This window comes from Amblyomma americanum, chromosome 1 (assembly GCF_052857255.1).
Source record: "Amblyomma americanum isolate KBUSLIRL-KWMA chromosome 1, ASM5285725v1, whole genome shotgun sequence".
Classification (NCBI taxonomy): domain Eukaryota; kingdom Metazoa; phylum Arthropoda; class Arachnida; order Ixodida; family Ixodidae; genus Amblyomma; species Amblyomma americanum.
The window spans coordinates 290,834,620-290,853,713 of NC_135497.1; the positions used below are offsets into that span (position 1 = coordinate 290,834,620).

At 41.1% G+C, this 19,094-nt stretch overlaps 1 protein-coding gene across 3 annotated transcripts in view; it reads right to left on the reverse strand.

The window, feature by feature from the left end:
• Positions 1 to 1,908: 1,908 nt before the first annotated feature.
• Positions 1,909 to 19,094, reverse strand: part of LOC144115242 (superkiller complex protein 2-like) — a 121,360-nt gene continuing 104,174 nt past the window's right edge. For 2 of the 3 annotated variants that reach the window (XM_077649534.1, XM_077649533.1), the window contains exons 22-24: positions 17,938 to 18,078; positions 15,187 to 15,388; positions 1,909 to 5,902 (exon numbers count right to left, since the gene is read on the reverse strand). In XM_077649534.1, coding sequence (XP_077505660.1) covers positions 15,188 to 15,388; positions 17,938 to 18,078 — 342 coding nt within the window. In that variant the 3' untranslated portion in view covers positions 1,909 to 5,902; position 15,187. The remainder of the gene's footprint in view (positions 5,903 to 15,186; positions 15,389 to 17,937; positions 18,079 to 19,094) is intronic. The other variant, XR_013311312.1, reaches the window with a different exon arrangement.

The following is a 19,094-nucleotide window of genomic DNA, read 5'->3' on the forward strand; positions in this document are numbered from 1 at the left end:
CAGCTTGCGTATTTTCAGCCAATCTGTTTTCGGTTCAAGGGGAGTAGGGCTCAGCCAAAGCATTTTTTTTTATTGATTACAGATGGCAGCATGGGTACTATATGACCATTTTGGCACCGTTTTCAAAAAAAAAAAAATGTGTCCATTACGGCTTTAACAGGTACAAATGCCATAACTTTCATTGCATTTTCTGAATCAAAATGTTGTATGTTCAGTTATCCATTATAAATTGCAACCCAGGATCTGTCAATGCGCACTCTGTTCTGTGGTTTTCGTTTCTGAAATTGTTGACTCAATACCAGCATGACATCACTACATATGTGTAGATATCCTATCAAGCACGTAGCAGAGAAGTTTCCATAATACCGAATCGGCAAGACGAACATGCGAAAACTGTATCCTACGAGGGAGGAACAGGACACAGAGATCCACCAATCGCGACTTGGAATGTAGTCAAAAATGCACAGTAAGACAACTTCGTACTGATAACTGCCTAGACTAGCTGTCGCTGGTTTGTGACATCATAATGGGAGCCCATTATTGGGAAATCAGGACTGAAACCACTCAGCAAGGAAAGCTTTGGAATAAAAATATCTGTAGCACATTTAAGAATATTATATAGCACTTTACTACCAGCAATGGCATTTCTATTATTCCAAGCCACTGAAAACTGCTGCCAGTGCCTAACAAGAGAATTTTATGAAGCAAGCAATAATATAAAAGAACTCCTACAAGTTAAATCCACTAAAGAAATCCCCAGTTGCCTTAGCTGATCAAGAACATTTGATAGTAACACTGCGTAATATATTTTGGCAGAAAGGTTCTGCACCATTTAGTGTTCTCCTCTTCAGCTTCTCAGAAAGCATGTCAGAGAAAAAATAAAATCTCTATATTTTACAAGCTTGTTTTTTTCTGCAACCACATTCACTCATCAAGCAACATAGTAAATATTGGCACTAAACTTCATGCTACAACTGATACCATACATAAACATGGGCAATTAAATGAAAAGTAACAGACATAAAGCAGGCTGTTGGGAGATTTATAAGCACAGCAGCAGCTGAGGAAATAGTGCAGCAATGTACAACTCTTGGTACCCTACAGCAGATTGTTTAAAATACATTTGCAGTGGGAAGAGCCGTAAAAAAATACCTTACAGAATTAATTGCCGAAGTGCGTGAGGAAAGCAATAGAATTTTAGCTTCAACATCTCCATCAACCAAAAGTGAACTTAATTTCAGCTTTTGCATAGTTATTCAACGTGGTACTATTTCAGGCATAGTGCAAACTGCCTATAATGTACACATCTCAAGAAATACACCATTAGCAGTGTCTTGCCGCAAGCCAAAAATGAGTAAAATATATGGTTTTTTTAGTCAATACACTACATGCATTAATCAGAATGCAACAAATTTATGGCAACCAACACATACTTCACTCTACACTCACTCACACAGGCTACTTGTCCGATTCACGAGTCATGCCTAATGGTTGTTGACTGATGTCACGTCAATAAATCCAATAACAACACTCACAGAGTGCTGATGGTTATTTTCATGCTCCAGGTGACTAACTTAGACATGAAACGCATTTTACTCCCTAATAAACATGCGAAAATTACGCGGCAACAGAAGAGTCTTGCTTTCCTAGGAAGCATGTTGTGTGTTCAACAACATGGTTGTCAACTTTGCTAGCAGCAGCCAGAATCACAATGCAAAGGTTACCGAAAGATCAACCATACATTGAGTGCTCATAGCACAGATCAAAACGAGCTTGGGACTTGGCACAAGCATACACTCTTCTCTCCTACCACCACAGCTCCATTATTTTCAAGGAAGTTTTAAATGCACAACATCTCTTCCTGTGTGCAACAATGTGCTGTCACATGCTATTAGCCATTGCCCAACAGAGAATGAAAAATCCTTTATTGTCGTCCTTCCCTTTTCACATAGCACATGAAGAAAGACAGCAGTCCTCCAAGACACGTCCCCATGCCACAAGCACACAGGCAGTTCAGCACGGGCTACTCCAAACAGCCACAAGTGTCGCACAACAAGAAAGAACACATGGTGCTGAATATATGAAGAGGTCAGCCTCTTTAAATCACAATATGCAGGCGTGAAATGTAACGACGACCAGCTCCAACAATGCAAATTTTTGTTAAGCAGCAGGAAATGTACTCAAATTTTTCTGGCAAAAGAATGTCAATGATAGCAGTGACCACCTTAGAAAAAGTGAGACATGGCATCTTATCTGACACAAAAGCTTTTTGAAATGCCTTATGCCACCTAGACTACTCTCCTTATAACAGGATGCATTTTTTACTGTTTGATATCTATTAATCACATGCATAAATTCCATTGTATGTCAAACTCAACACAATTCACACTGTACAACTACCTGTCACTGTAACTCAAAGCAACACAAAACCTGTTAACAAATCTTGCCACATCATATACAGAGCTTTCATGGGCCAGAAATCTTACAAAGCTATTGAAAACTGAAGCATTTGAGAAGTGCATTATCAAAAGCACTGCACTTACACAATAAAATGGTACAGACAGGCTTTAAGGCAGAGGTATAACAAAGCCTACGGGCCAACTGCAATGCACGAAAAGAAAAAATAAAACTGAGTGCAAGCATATGTGCATCCTGAAGATCCTGAAAGCAATGTTGAGCCACAATGTGCATTATGTGAGGAATCGAAAGAAATAGCACAATTAATCATCTGGGAGGCTCCATGGCATTTTCCTAGTGGAAAGTATATGAATTTTTAACATTTTCCAGTGACTGGAAAATACATCATTACTGAATGGGTTACTATGAACAGTAACTAGCATTCCAAAACAGAAACTGGCTGATGGGTTCACATCACTGTACTGCATTGCATAACGAGCATAACAAAGATATTAAAGGAGTATAGACACCTAATTTTGGTGGCATGTTTTCATCTCAATAATGATGCGGAAGACACTGCTATGCATGAATCACAATGTGGTATTCGCCTACGACTACTAAATAATATACAATAGAATTTTCCCTGTTATGCTGTTTCGGCTTCAGTTTCAACAGCCGAACGATGGCTGTGACGTCAAAGAGTGCTTTTGTGTCACGCGAGGCATGGAAAAACATCCATAAAACCGCTACTTCATCGTTTTAATTTACTGCAGTGCTGAAGCCAGCCTTCCTCAAGAACAGGAATGACAACGAATGAGGAAGCAGTGATTATATTGCAGTTTTTTCATCTCACGTGACCAGTAAGTACACCTTGACGTCACAGTCCTCATTCGGCTGTTGAAACCGAAACATCACGAAAAAGCGATGCGTTTATAAATTATTTAGCGGTCGTAGGAGAACGCCAGGTGGTAATCCATGTATAATGATGCGTTATGCATCATTACAAACAAAAAAACATGCACCGAAAATTTAAGTGTCTATACTCCTTTAACAACATGGAAACTAAGGAGCATTACTACACAATGCAAACAACCTTTCGTCTAGAGAACACCACATGTGACCACAGCCAGAAGCCTCACTTGTGCTATTAACCAGGCATAACTTACTCTTTAAGAACAATGGCACTTTCAGCAGCATGAGGCTTATGTGCAGTCTTTAGCCAAATGGCAGATGTTCCCCAGTGTGAGCAAATAGTAGCTGTCACAGGAAAGGCTAAAACCCACAAATGGATAGCTGACTGCAGGTGCTCAAAGAATTCTAAAAAATCTTCTCAGGCTGTTTAAGAATTATCTCCATCCTAAATCGTTTATGCTCACCTCATATCTGGTTTGCTGTACATACATGCTCTTACACCACACGACATTTGGGGTACTTCTGTTAAACAAAATTTGAAAATTAGCTGAAATATTTATTTACAAGGTCCTGTCACGTCTGTCTTGTCTTGTGGAGAGCCTACCGTAAATGAGGAAAACCTGAGGTAAGAAAAAAAAAACACTATATCCACATTAAGAACAGTTACATTATGCGTGGTGAACACTGCAACACGTATATGCTAAACAATAACGTTAATGGAAGAATACAGAGGAGCATGACAAACCATAACAAAAGTAAAAAATACAACAGAAAAGGGCATTACATGTTTAAAATCAGGAAAAGTAGAACAGACAAAAAGAAGCCATGCTAGTGTTAAAAAGAAAAGGAGAGAACTATCAACACACAGGTGGTTTTTGTGGACAAACTACTCAATATTGTTTTACCTACATGTTTTCTGCTAATTTCCTCATATCACCATTCAAAAATATTTATGATAATATGTCATCCCCTTTTCATCCGAAATGACGTAAACAAGAGAAAACTCACGGCAAACTGAATGAATGAATATGCACATACCACGTCCACAAAACCTGAACTGCAGCACCTATCCTGATGCCCATATGACCATGTCACGTACTGCTGAAATCCTTGCTCTAACAATAAATACCTAGGGCACAGAAGCATGCACTGCACATGCTTTTGATTTTCTTTAAAAAAAAAAGTCTACTGCAGTGCCACAGCTACCAGCGTGTGTACTATACATAACAGAAACCAACAGAAAGAATTTGCCTTCCATATAAAAAAATACACTAATAAACAAACTAAAACCAAGCCAGGGAGTGAGCATGTGTATTGCAGGCAAGAACTAGTGAGACAACTGAAAATAGTTTTTTTTTTCCTGCTTGTGCTGTTTACTAGTTTGCACATCCAAATTCCATTACTTTCCAGCCTAGGCATCAAGTTGCACTAAACAGTTGCTACCGAGAAAAAAAAGAGATGTGCAAACATAGAAAACAAGCTAGCATGTAAATAAAGAGTCAAGTCTGCTGCACAAGTTGGAACAAGAGTGGTCTAGTTAACTGCAATTGGTCAGTTGATAACTAATGACCCTAATTCGTCTCGTTTACAAGACCACTACAAAACGTATTAAAAAAAACAACTGTTCCTGTTGTAAAAATCGCAGCTAAGAAAAACCTCAACATGCATAGACAGGAAGCCGAACTCAAAAACTCAAGGCTAAAAAATGGCTTGTCAGTAAGAAGAGTATACCATGTCTAGAATGAACTGTACTGAGCCCCAATAATATGACGAGTTTAACAATTTGGGAACTATTATTCTGTTTCCCACAGGCAGAAAGTAAGTAAACACAGACCATTCGACTTGATACCACCTCATGATGCAAACTCTGTCAGTTCCACACCCACTAGCACAGTGTTGCACGAAGCAAGGGAGGGAAATGCAACAGAGAGAGTGCACCAACTTGAAGGAAGCCAAGGGCATAACCGAATTGGTTCACATACACAAATTCTTCCAGCCTCAGAAGAACAACAGTGAACTGCAGGCGGCCTGGCACGTGACAAATAGGCATTTGGCATTTTGCATCTTCAACAGCAAGTTTTTCAGGAGCATGTGCAGTAAGCATTTTTGGCTCATGGTTTGGCCCTGCAAACCAACAAAAACAAACTGCATCAACTGCACCACAACTGCGAAGTTAGCATACTTTGAAAATGAGAATGTCGGCAAGGTTTCAACCCGCCTTTCTAATCTTAAGCCACACAGTACGACTAGGGCGAACACGCAAAGAACTTAGCCAAAATGATGAACACTTTGAAAAAGGTCCCCAAATAAAAAAAAAGACTTAAAGAAACAAGCTAAAAATGTGCATACTTACTACCTGCCAAGCAGAAAAATGGCACGATGCGTAAAATATCATATGCATGTACATGCACATAAAAATCAACATCAAAAAACTTCACAAGGCAGATCCCATCACCACAGTGGCAGCCTTCAAGGCTCATGGCTGTTGCACCACATACACCAGTGAAAATCCTCCCCCGCACACTGATGAGGACATCTAGACAAGCTGCAACAGGCATGTTGTCACGGCGCAGCACACACCACCACAAGGAACCTGCAAAAAGATGATTTGATAGTGACAATATTAAGCATCACAGCTGCCCAAGTTAAGACAGACCTACTGACTGCCCACCATAAAATACTGCAGCTCCAAGGGTTTCATACAACAGAAATGATTCAGTGCCATTTTGCACAAGTTATATCAAATAAAATGAGCTTGAACTGTTGCACACACAGATGGGCATATGGTACCATGTTGCTTTTAGAATATGGGCACCATGTTTCTCTTAGAAATAATTGGATAGTAGGTAAAATCAGGGAACACCATTCGACTAGTAGAATCTCGTGCTTTTGAGGAATTGGAGACAAACCAGCACATGGGCTTATAAGTGACGCTGTAGTGGAGGGCTCCACAATAATTTTGATGACATGGCGTTCTTGAACATATGCTGACACCACATAGCACAATGGCACTTTTACATTTCGCCTGCATTGAAATGTGACCTCCAGAGCGAGGATTTGAGCCGCGACTTTGGGATCAGCAACTAAATGCCAAAGCCACTGAGTAACCGCTGAAGAAACAGAAATGATACTAGTTGTTGCTGGTCAGATAGTTTTACCCTCTCATACAACTCTCACACGCCAGCACTGTATAGCTGGTACACTGCTGGTATAGGTAACCATTAGCTGGTAGAGCTAAAACCTTGGTTAGGCTACCGCTGTTACGTGCCACATTACAATGTGGTCTCTGGTAATCACAACTGCCTTCGTCTGCGAAGAACAACGCGACCCTAGCATGCACTCCTTAATTTTTTTTTTTATACATCTCATTCATCTTATCCGACACGTCAAGTATACAATAGAACCTCAATTATACGAGTGTCATGGCATCGTGAAAAATATTTGTATCACCCCAAATTCGTATATAAAAAAAAACTACAGTACAGTTCGCACTGTGTTAATGAGAGATTCAGCGAAAGCTGTTTGAGGTGGTGATTATACTTTTTGTTCATTATTACAGTAAAAGCTCGTTAATTTGAAAATCTGGATTATTCGAACTGCCAGCACAATCCCAGCCAACGCCCATGTAAGTGTATGGCGTCACATGCTCGCAAATTCAGACGCTACGGGTCCTGCACCGGTTAACTCGAACAGATTCCCAAAGGGAGGCTGTGTCTAGGTATGAAGGCATGGCAAGCAATCGTCCAAATAGCCCTACTCAAACCTGAATTCGATGCTGCACACTCGCTCGTACACCTCCGACATACTATCGGGGACTAAAGTGGTATACTCCACGCAGCGGGAGTCGGACCAACGAAAAACTGCATCATAACGCCATCTAAAGCATGAAACATTGAAACGAGTTAAGCGACACGCCTGCAGATAATAAAGGGCTCCCATTGGCTGTTTCGATCCCAGATATCACCTGTAGATGGCATTATAATGCAGTTTTCCGTTGCTCCGGCTTCCGCTGCATGGAGTATACCACTTTTGTCCCCGACAGTACATGCAATGGCAGGCATGGCAACGGAAAGCCCCATCCAGCAACAGCCACACCACACAGTTTCAGTTTAGCCTTCCTGAGCTTCGTGGCAGCCCGCATTAGCCAGCCGACTGAGCTGAGCTCAGCTATGCACTGTTTTGGGCACTCATTGGAGGGTCCCGTTAGTCTTTTCTGTCCCCATTTTTTTTCTTGCTGTTTCAATGCCACTGAGCATTTCCGTGTGCGTGGTTCTTCCGTTCTTCCAGTGTGCCGAAACTGGACGCTCATCACATGCGATGTGCAGTTTGTGCGATGAAGCCTCCTTAACACACGAAGCTATGGTTTGTGAAGTGTTTGACGCAGTAGCGGCGAAGCTCCACCGCTAAAAATAAGTCATTTTCGCGCCGTTCTCATCTAGCTCAAAAACAAGCAGCCAAATAAATTTATCGTGATCCAAGCAGTTCCTGTTGGTTTTTTCAGGGCCATTCGATAATTCGAACACTTTTTCCGGTCTCTTTATGCACGAATTAATGAGCTTTTTACTGTATCTGTCCTCTCACATAGAGTGTGTGTGTGACCCAACTAACTGTCCCTTGATTCCTCATTGTGCTCGGACCACTCAGCGTGGCGTCACTGCATTCCGACCAATCAGCGTGACACGGTGTTGCGTCGACCCTGCAGAACTAGAAAGCGTGCCTTCAAGAGCTGCCGCTGTAAAATGAAAATTCACATGTGAGGCACAAGAAATGCAGTTACACAAATTTATTTATGCCTGACTGGATTTATTTATGCTTGGGTGCCACCCTACAGTGCACGCTGTGTGTACTGTATGACTGATGATCGCAGCGAAGGGCAATGCGAGGGCAACACTTGGTATTTGCCAGCGTGGTCGTGGCTCCTGCGTTTGTGTCATCCGTAGAGGCGCGGGACAGTGTTCATAACCGCCGACAATTCTGCACACTGTACACAATGCACACTGGCCAGGGAATTTTACGAATTTATACTATATACTTCACATCAGTCCTGACTGTATCACCGATCGCTTCTACTGTATCTGAGAAATACACAACTTGTCAAAAAAGAGCAGACTTAAAACTTGGCAGCATAGAGCATTGAAAAGCAATAACAATGACCTTTACAACGACACCTAGAAAATTAAATTGGCAATGATTTGCATGAAACAGGTGGAAGGAAAAATTTTTGCTTTGCATTTCACATATATGTCTGCATATTCACATTTGTGCATCTTTCTATCACTTTGAGTAGGGTTAGGGGAACAAAATTTCTTAAAACTGGATTATATGTACATTAAACGTTTTCTGCATGGTTTTCAATTAACAGGTTTGTCATTCAAAGCTACTTGTCTATGCTATAGAATTTGTTATGCTATCAGTTTTTATTAAGCAGCAAGCTTAATGAAAGCTGCTCATAACTGAAGCCTTCAATATTAGTATGCTGTTTAATACCCTTGTCAAGCGTGCAAGTTAAGTGCAATCACAAGGAGTGCACTTCAGCATCCCGAGTGGCACTTGAGGCCATGTGGTGCTAAACAGGAAAGCAAAGGGCACTCTTTGTGAGTGCACTTTATTTTGCACGCATCAGCAAAATAGGCCATCAAGTCTTTGTTGAAGTGAGAAACTTGGGTTCCCCTGGAAAGCAACTAATCTACACCGAACATCACTACCATTTTCGAATTACACATCTAACAATGCATAGGCATTCAAACGCCTTAGTCCAAAGACTTTATAACAGTTTATTAAAAGCCAGAGGATCTGTGTCAACTGAAGTGCGTGAGCCAATAATAACTATGAACTTTTGCCCAGTGTACTGTGTAGGCCATCAGCCAATAGAAGCACATGGACAAATCCAGAGAGCTGGCAACAAAATGCAGCTCCACATACCAATTGGTTTGCGTCGGTTGCAATGAATTCGCTGCTTCAAGTGGCAGTGAATGCCAGGTGAAAATATATGACCTGAACTGACTGGCAATGAACAACCTATTTTCAGACAGCTTGCACCATGCAAATGAAACAAAGCAAAGTTTCTCAATTGTTTGCTGCTTTTATTTCTTTCGAAGGCAAGATTTATGGGTTGCCAGCTGCATAACACTGCACTCAATTCAGAATAGGGCTTGTGGTAAATTATACAGGCATCTAATAAGAGCTGCTGGGTTTATCCCTAACAATTTACTATTCACCTCTTTGAGTAGACATGTGACCTGTTTCCTTCTGTACTTTTCTGCACAATGAGCTACCTGCTGCAAAAAAGGCCAGTGTAAAATTAAAAGGATGAAGCAGAAAAAAATTTAGTGCAATTAGTGTGTATTACACTATAAAGCTTAGGCTGAAAAAGATACAACATCCATATGGGTATAATGAAAAAAAAATTAAATACTGTGAAGCTCAGAGACACAACAGCTAGACATAGTGATACTGAAATACACACTTGGTCATGAGATGGGCAATAAATTTTATCAACTGGATGGTTTCCAAGATACTAGTAGTTGGAACAAAACGTGATAACTTCCATAGAATCCAGGCACTATTCACTGGGTCAGTAAAACAATACACAGTCAAGCCACAATTTAAGCAGACTAAAGGCTCCATTTTAAGACTGACAGAGCAGTATTATAGCCGCAATTAAACGGCATCATTCTAAAGGCACCATCAATTATGTTATGCCAAAGGCACAGTTGAGTGGGCACGGCGGACCTGGGCCCAACATGTCACTTACGAGGACGCTGTTCTACGTTCTGCAGGTTGGTACCTTTTCGAGCACCATTCGTAGCGATTGCCGAGGTATTGTGGTCCTGCCGTGCCCCCGCCGGTGTCTTGCCTCGGCATATGAATATTTTATTGCTTGCAAGTTGCTTCTTTGTGGCGATATCAAGACATCCTGGCCCGACTCAAAAGGAAGATATTGAACCAATATTAGACAGCCAGCTGTCTCTTCCAAGCCGAAATCAGTGAAATGAAAGCAGAGCTAGTTAAGACTGTAAATATAGTAAGTGATCTGCAGAGCCTAATACCAAAAATAAAGAAAAAGCTGAACAAAACATCAACCTTCACCGAGCAGCCCCAGGAAATGCACACAATACTTGAAATCAATAGAGAATGTAATGGCTTTTCAAGCCAAAAAACTGACTGATCTCGAAGATCGAAGCAGATGGTCCAACCTAATCATTCATGGTATTACTGAGGAACCTGACTAAACAGAAGCTACGCTGAAAGATAAAATAATCAAAGAAGTTTTTGAGGACAAGCTTCAAGTCAGTTGGCGTTGGAACGATAACCTGCCCTGTAATTCTCTATTTGCAGAATTTTTCAGAAAAAAAAGACAATAATGGAAAAAGTTACAAAGCTAAAAGGCTCAGGAATATCAACTCAGAATGATTATTCCCCATCTACGCTGCAGACACGAAAACTGCTTTGGGATAGCGCGAAAGAAAAGAGGGATCAAAAAAGAAGGTCACCCTTATTCATGACAAGCTAAAAGTGGATAAAGATATGTTTTTCTGGGATAAATCCCAAAATAAACGTGTAAGGATAGTCTACTCGGATAAGAGGGATCAGCAAAACAAGGCATGACGGGGTTTGCAAGATCAGAGCAAACATTTGCGCATAATAAACATTAACGCGCGTAGTTTAGTTAGAAAGACTTGCTCAAAATAACGCTATTACACCATGATCCCCACGTTACAGTGATTACTGAGACATGGCTTCACAGTGATGTGAATGATGACGTTTTTCCTCCTTCTTACACTGTATTTCGAAAAGACAGGAAATCTAGAGGTGGTGGAGTGGCTGTCCTAATTAAGAAACAAATTGAAGCCGTTTTGCAAGATGGGGTCCATGATATTGAATGCATATGTGTGATACTCTCCTGTTGGGGACAAAACTTTGTTTCATATGCTCTTTATAGGCCTCCTAGTTCTGGAACCGACTACTTAACTAAACTGGAAAATATGTCACAGTACCAAAACAGTAAAATTTTATTGAAGGGCGACTTCAACTTGCCAGGTGTGGACTGGGAACTTGTTGAGTGTCTCGGTGCTTGCACTAAGCAAGCCAACGTATTGTTTAAAATAATGCTTACACACAACCTGACACAAATAGTTCAGGAACCAACCCGCAAAGTCGGTTCCATCAATTCGTTGTTAGATTTGCAGTTGATCCTTCGCGATATTGCAAATTTTACTGTTTCTGTAGAGCAAGGCCTGTCTGACCACCACTTAGTGCTTCATTTCCTCTAATACAGCAAACAAAAAAGAAACACTCATCGCCACGTTAATTTAAAGATTATTCGCGTGCCAATGACGCATCTATCATTGAACATCTGGAAACCTGCCTTGTTGATTTCGATGATGCCGATGTCTGCGCACTCTCGGACAGCTTAAAAAAAATCTCTTTGTATTGTATCAAAACTTTTGTACCAAGCAGGCACAAAAAAAGAAAGGAGACCCCATGAATGACACGCAATATAACTCAAATGAGGCGAAGGGTAAAACGGCACAAGAAGACACTCGCAGATCCTGAACTGCTCAAGGAATTGCTGGAGAATCTAGCACGTGCTAACGTGATTCAAAAGATTATTTCTTCAACACATCCCTTCAAAACTTTATAAAAGAGCAGCCAAGTAAGTTTTGGAATTATGTTAGTGAAAAAAAGAAAGCAGTCACACAAATTTTGGTGAACAACACTACGGTATGTGATCCAATGGCTATTGCTCAGCATTTTGATAGTTATTTTCAAAGTGTATTATCTGCCTCGAGCACATGTACCGAAAACAGTCGACTGTAATATCCCACCGAAGTGAATTTTATTTCTTAACCTGGTGTCTTTGCCATGTTACTGAACCTGAAAACCAAAACGTCATGTGGCCCTGACAACATTCCAAACGCATTTCTGTGACGCTATGCCGAAACTCTGGCTAAATTCCTTGTGATAATTTTTCGTGCTTCAATGTCAATAGGCAAAATACCTGATGATTGGAGGACAGCCCGAATTGTTCCAGTTTATAAAAAAGGAGACCGTCCTCTTTTGCAGAACTACCATCATTGACGTCTCCGTGCTGTAAGCTATTAGAACACATAGTTGCACACTGTATGAACGAATTTTTACAAAAAAATCTAGTGCTAACTAGCTTCCAGCACAGGTTCAGAAAAGGATTCTCGACGGTAACACAGCTAATTACAGTAATACATTCATTTGCTTCCTGCATATATAATAAAGGCCAAATTGATGCAATATTTTTGGATTTTACCAAGGCATTTGACAAAGTTCCTCAGGATAAGCTAATTTTTAAAACGAAAGAAATTGGCATTCCTGATATTTTAGTAACATGGATAACTGCATACTTAAAAGACAGCAAACAGTTTGTTGAAGTGGGTGGACATCGTTCGGGCTCTCTTCGAGTTTCATCCGGTGTTCACCAAGGAAGTGTTTGGGCCCTCTGCTTTTCCTGTTGTACGTCAATGATATTGTTCAAGTTGTTAACCCACCAGTGCATACTTGATTGCTCGCTGACGATTGCATTCTATACCGAGAAGTTACAAATGAGGAAGATCGAAGTGACCTGGACAATGCTTTGAACAACGCTTTCGAATGGTGAGCCCGATGGGGCATGATTCTGAATGCCGATAACCCGAAAAACTATACATCATAGCTACGCATATAAATTAAGCTCTCTCCCTCTCCAACAAGTATCCAACCACAAATACCTAGGAGTAACCATAAGTAGCAATCTATCGTGGAACTTGCATATAAACAATATCTGCTCTGCTGCATTTCGATAATTGTGCTGCTAAAGACAAACTAAAAAATCCCTCTTCTAACATTAAGCTACTCTGTTTTACTTCAATAATTAGACCTAAACTCGAATATGCTTGCATAGTGTGGGACTCATATACTAAATGTAACGTAAACAATCTGGAAAGAATACAGAGAAGAGCTTTCAAGTGAGAAGAGCTTTCAAGTTTTTTTTTTAGTAAATATGCAAGGACTGACCGCCCAACCACTTTAATGGAGATTAATAAAATTGAACCACTTGAACATCGGAGAAGAAAGCTTAGGTTAGAATTTATTTCTCTCTTATTACATAACAAACTTGGTTTGGATCCCTCACCATACTTAATGCCGGCACCAATCCTACAAACTCGTCAACACCATCCCAGCTCTCTAACCCCTATATTCGCTAGAACAGACACAAGTTTTCGTTCTTTCCACGTACAATAACAGAGTGGAATCAGCAAATCATTGTCATGATGAGTTTTAACCAATTATTACTATACTGTGTTGTTTTTTTTAAGTGTTGCGCTTTCTGTAGTTCGATTGACTTGTTCGCCCACCCTGCTTGGAATCAGTGTCCGCAGTATTTTGTAAATAATTAAATAAATAAATAAGGCCACTGAAAATGTAGATAGCAACCATGTTGCTACACATAAATCTCATTCTAGTGTACTGTAGAAAAAATGCGCCACAACTATACAGTCTGACCACCTCTTCAGACACAGTGAATACATCAAGCTGCTCTGCAACATGTTTTGGCATCATCGGCGGGGGACGCTAGCCTTCAAGACCAAACCAAAAAAATCGATTTTATAAAAATGACATTTGTGGAAAATGCAGCTATTATTTTCCAACTGTACCAATTTTTTCCATCAGGAATCAGTATTTTGATCATAATATTAAATCTACATCACTGTGTGGCCTAAATTTATGCAGGAACAGATAATTTAATGGCATGAAAATTTTGGACATCTCGCTGTCTTAGTATGTCGATATCTCAACATCTACGACAGATAGAGATAAGGGAGGCTGAAGGCACAGTGTGTGCAATAATTTACTAACGAATGATTAATTAAAATTAATTATCTTGCAAACTAATTTATGAAAAAGGTAATTCCAGAGTTGAAATCAGAGTAAAAAACCGAGCAAGGTGAAAGTTTCATTAGGATTGGACTAAAAATAAGGAAAATAGGCGCAAGACCAGTGTCCCCCCTTAATCATCACATCCCGGAAAACCTCGCACATTTGTGTGTCACGCAGCCTGCACACAGCTACCAAAGTTTTTGTGCATCACGGATCCCACTGGAGCTGATTCAGCCGCATTAACTCGGACCGATTTGGATCCCTGAGCACTGTTCCGCATCATACAAAGTGGACATTAATAGGTGCCCTACTCGATTGCTCTTGAGAGACTCAAGCTGGCCTCTTTTGCCAGCTACGCTGTTTTGTTTCATCTTCCTCCACGCCGTTCGTTCGACTGCGAAAAAAGCATCTCGCCATGCTCAGTGGTGCCAGCGCCTTCCTCTTACTGGTCACCCAGTACCAGCAGTACCTTTCTGCGTCTGGTGCGGTAGTGGCATGGCCGTCAACCGTACAGTGAAGGAACACGATTTGACTCGAGCCGCATGACATGGAAATCAGACTGTGATTGCCATGCTGATTAGAATAAACATGGCTTTGAGTTCTAAAAGATGCCTGGCACAGGTCCTGCTTACATCTATGCTTTACAGCAGCAAGTGCCATGAATAGCATCACAAAAGAACAAAGCCGTTGCAAAAAACCTACAATGTCATCATGTGGCTTATGACACACTTGGGATCAGACTCCATTTGAAAATTATAATTCCAGCTGTATCTTGCATCCTTTGCAATTACTAGTGTTTTGGAGAACTTCCAAACTACACTGTTTGGAAAAACTACTGCTGGCATTGGCTGAACAAGACGAACAGACAAAAAGGGGTTTGCACCGTTTTGAAGTGTGCTCTCAGCAAGAAAATACAAGAACTTGCTATGTAGACAAGATAAAAACACCTGATTGTAGCCCCTCTAAACTAAAACAGTGGTGCCATACCTCACTGCAAGTAAAGGCTGGCTGCAAAAACGATATCTCGACGAATCAATCGCGATGCCTCTCCCATCTTGGCACGAAGTTCAGGATTGCCGACAATGCCCGCAGCTGTCTTGACATCCTTGAGGAGCTCATCCAGGCGTTGGATGCACCGAACAATAATACCTTCCTGCACCTCAGTCAGCTCCATGATGTGTGCGAAGTGCTGCATTGTAAGCATAAAAAAGGGTGCTATAATCAATAGTTTGTACCAAAGAATATCACCAGTTGCACCTACTGTTTGCTTAGAACCTTTGAACTTAAGAAGTCTTCAAGAGCAGCAAATTAAACACATAAAAAAAGTGACAGGACGGTTACCACAAGATAATAAATGACAGCTGTTAAGGTATTGATATTTTACAACATGTTGAGGTAGAGAATATGAGAGCAACTCCATATCTGTATAGTTCAAGAACGCTCTATTTTAGTTTTTCACACATACTCCCTATTCAACTAGCTCTCCTCTCAAGTCTGTCGCTATTGGCGCGCGACTCTACCGTTCACACTCTCCTCATGTGGCGCATTTCACAGCTGCTGCCGCAGATGGACCATGCTAGGTTACTCCACTGTGGCCATACTCTCCCTCCTCCTTCCATGGCAATCACCCTTCTGATGGTTCCCATGGCAACTACACTCAGGTTATGCATTTCTATGCTCTCACCATACCCTCCTTCTATGGTAACCCTTCTCCTTTTCCAACTAGTGTAACTACCCACCAGGTGGTTCCCGTAGCAGCCACAGCAGGTGAACCACAGCAGCATCTTCATTATATGGAGTGCACAAATACAAATGCTTCAATGGGAACGGCATTGGGTAATTAAGAAACTACGTAATATCGAGGAATTCGCTACATGGAGGTTTTCGCTACATCCACGTTTAACTGTATTAAATGCCATTCAGAAATACTGTGAGGTTCGACAAGTTCAAGTGAGCAGAAAAATTAATTTTAAATGCTAATTTGAGTACTTACTAGTAAAAATGAAAGTGTGGTTGAATCAAATAGAAAATGCCATTCTCAAACTATTCAAAATTTCGACTATTCACACAGCCCCAATTTGAATGACAGCGCTTGGAGTATAGCAGCTGCAAACTGCATGCAGCAAAAATGCAAAGCCAACCTGCCCATTTGTAAGCACTTCCTCAGAGGTGGTGGCGTAATCTTAAACCCAGCGCCTACCAACAGGTGTTGTTAGCTCACTCTGCAGTGTTCTGTTTACACACAACAGCACCCATCAGGTTCAACTGATGGGTGCTTTGCTGCCTGCAGAAATTGTGAGTAGCACTGCCCAATCCCTTTCCTACTGTCACTCTGTGAGAAGAGAGATTGCTTTTCTTTGCAGATGTACAGTTGAAAAAATAAAATTTTGTTTTCAGTAAAGCCTCTGTTTTGAAATCATTACCATGCAATAGTTACAGAACACACAGAGTCCCAAGTGTACTGCCATGCATGAAGTTTTGTTGGCATTTCACGCTGCAGCATTGTCCTGGCACTTAAATTTCTCACAGGAAAAACAAAACAAACAAAATCATGCTTTGCTTTCTTTTTATACACTAACACATGCTCCAGTAGGAAAGCTCACAAACTACCGCAATTTTTGAATATTAGTGCATGTAATTTTCGTACTGTATGGTATTGCAGATTAACTGCTTCATAAAAGCAATTTACAGACTTTCCAAAGCTGGCCCTGAATTAAACAATGCTGGTGTTCAATACAGTGAAAGCTCGTTAATTCAACACTCATTAATCTGGAAAACCAGATAATTCAAACTGCCCGTTCAGTCCCAGCCAATGCCTCTGTAATTCTGTAGCTTCAGATGCTCACTGATACAGATGCCACAGGTCTCGCATCGGTTAATTAGAATGGGCTTAATGGGTGGCTGTGTTCAGGTATGACCAGCACGGATTGAGATCATCGAAACAGTCCTACTCAAACCCTGAGTTCCATGCTGCAGAGTCACTTGCGCACCTCGCACATGTGCACGACGGCAAGCGTGAACGAACAGCCCATCTCCATGTACAATACGACCGCTTAGTTTCAGTTTCTCTTTTCTGAGCTCCGCGCCAGCCCACAGCAACAGCGGCTCGACCATCCAGCATCAGTCAGCCAACCTAACCCTGCCGAGAACCGTTTCAAATGCTGATTAGCATGTTGGTGGTGTTTTCTTTCCTTCTTATTTTTTACTCGCTGCTTCGGCACCACTGTGCCATTTCCTTCGCTTCCGTACACGCGGTTCTGTTCTTCCACTCCACCGAAACTGTGCACTCGTCACATGCCATTCGCAGTTCGTGCGGCAAAGCCTCCTCACACGCAACGTTGCTACTTATGATTGGTGTGACGCAGTAGCAGTGGAGTTCCATCACATCACACTGTGAAGGATGCAGGAGGTCTTTACGAGTTTGGAGCAGTTCTGCTACAATGCTTCGACAGCATGACACAACAAAGCATTGGTGGAAATGTGAAAAACAGTCATTGCTGCACTGTTTTTATCTCAAAATCAGGTACCCACTGCCCAGCATTTCATGAAATAAATTTACTACCATGCAATCAGTTCTTGACGTTTTTTTCAGGGTCACTCAACAATTCAAACTTTCAGATAATTCAAAGATTTTTTCCTGTCCCTTGAATTCAAATTAATGAGCCTTTGCTGTATACCATATAATGGCAAGTGGTCACTTTGCAATTCGAAGAAACAGATATTACAGAAAGTACCCACCATGCCCTTAGCCCAGTGGTAGACCACATTGCAGAGACCAAAGCTGAATTGCTCTAAAAACTGTTCCGCAGGTTCCTCAAAGCCACTTTCACGCTGCACACGCCCAATCTTGAGGGCAACCTCCACAAATTGTTGTACTGCCTGAAAAGAAACCGAGAGACTGAATTTAAAAAGACAGCAATACTTTTGCAAAAACAGAATGCAAGTAGGTCATGCAAGTAATAAAAATTTGTCCAGTAATGCATCAAGGCTACTACTACAATATCATTATAGCGTGTCACACGAAACAATTTTCCACATAAAGTTAATTGGCAAAGGACAGAACAACCTCGGTCTGGTTGTAAAAGCTCTAGCAATATAGGGCTTGATGAAATTGCTTGATACTACATGAAGATTCACAAGAAGGAAAGGCAAGAATGTCACACATCATCAAAGCTACTGAAAAACAAACCTGCCACAAGAAGCAACCTTTAGCATCCATACGACAATGTACTAAAGACGTCAAAACAGACTGCTAACTTAGCACCTTGGATGCTCTCATATTCCTGTTGTTGTGCACTGCAATTAGAACTGTAATTATTTCTTGCTTTGATAACTTTTTATCACTGCCAGAGAATGAATTTATATAATTTTGTTTTAACAGGCCAAGTTCTCTAGTTTCGTAATGTGCAAGTCACCAATTTTTTTAGCGAATGAATGCAAACGCATGCAGAATTCTGTTGTGCTCAAAGTTGTTTACAACAATGCAAGTTTTCCAAAAAGTTCTGTCATGGATGTATAAAGCACGTCTGAGAAGCATGGCACACTGGTCCACAGATCTCCAGCAGCATTTTCCACAAGTACCATAACTGAGTTTCTCTCAACTTGTGAGCTCAAGTTCACCATCAAATTTGTTTGCTTTGACTTTGCATGACTATCTGCCATTACCACCATACAACAGTGACACAAACAATCTACTCTACCACTAAGAATTCCAGTCCACCCTTGTCAAATAGGTAAAGGAATGGCTAGCTGTTTCGGTTTCTCAGTAAGTTGGCGCTACCAGTGAGAAGTGCATGACAAATGCAGGTGCAACCAACAATACATACTAAGAGAGCCCCACCAAGCCAGCACAGAGCGCCCTCTGTGTTTTCCCAACTGAGGGGCAGAACTTTGCC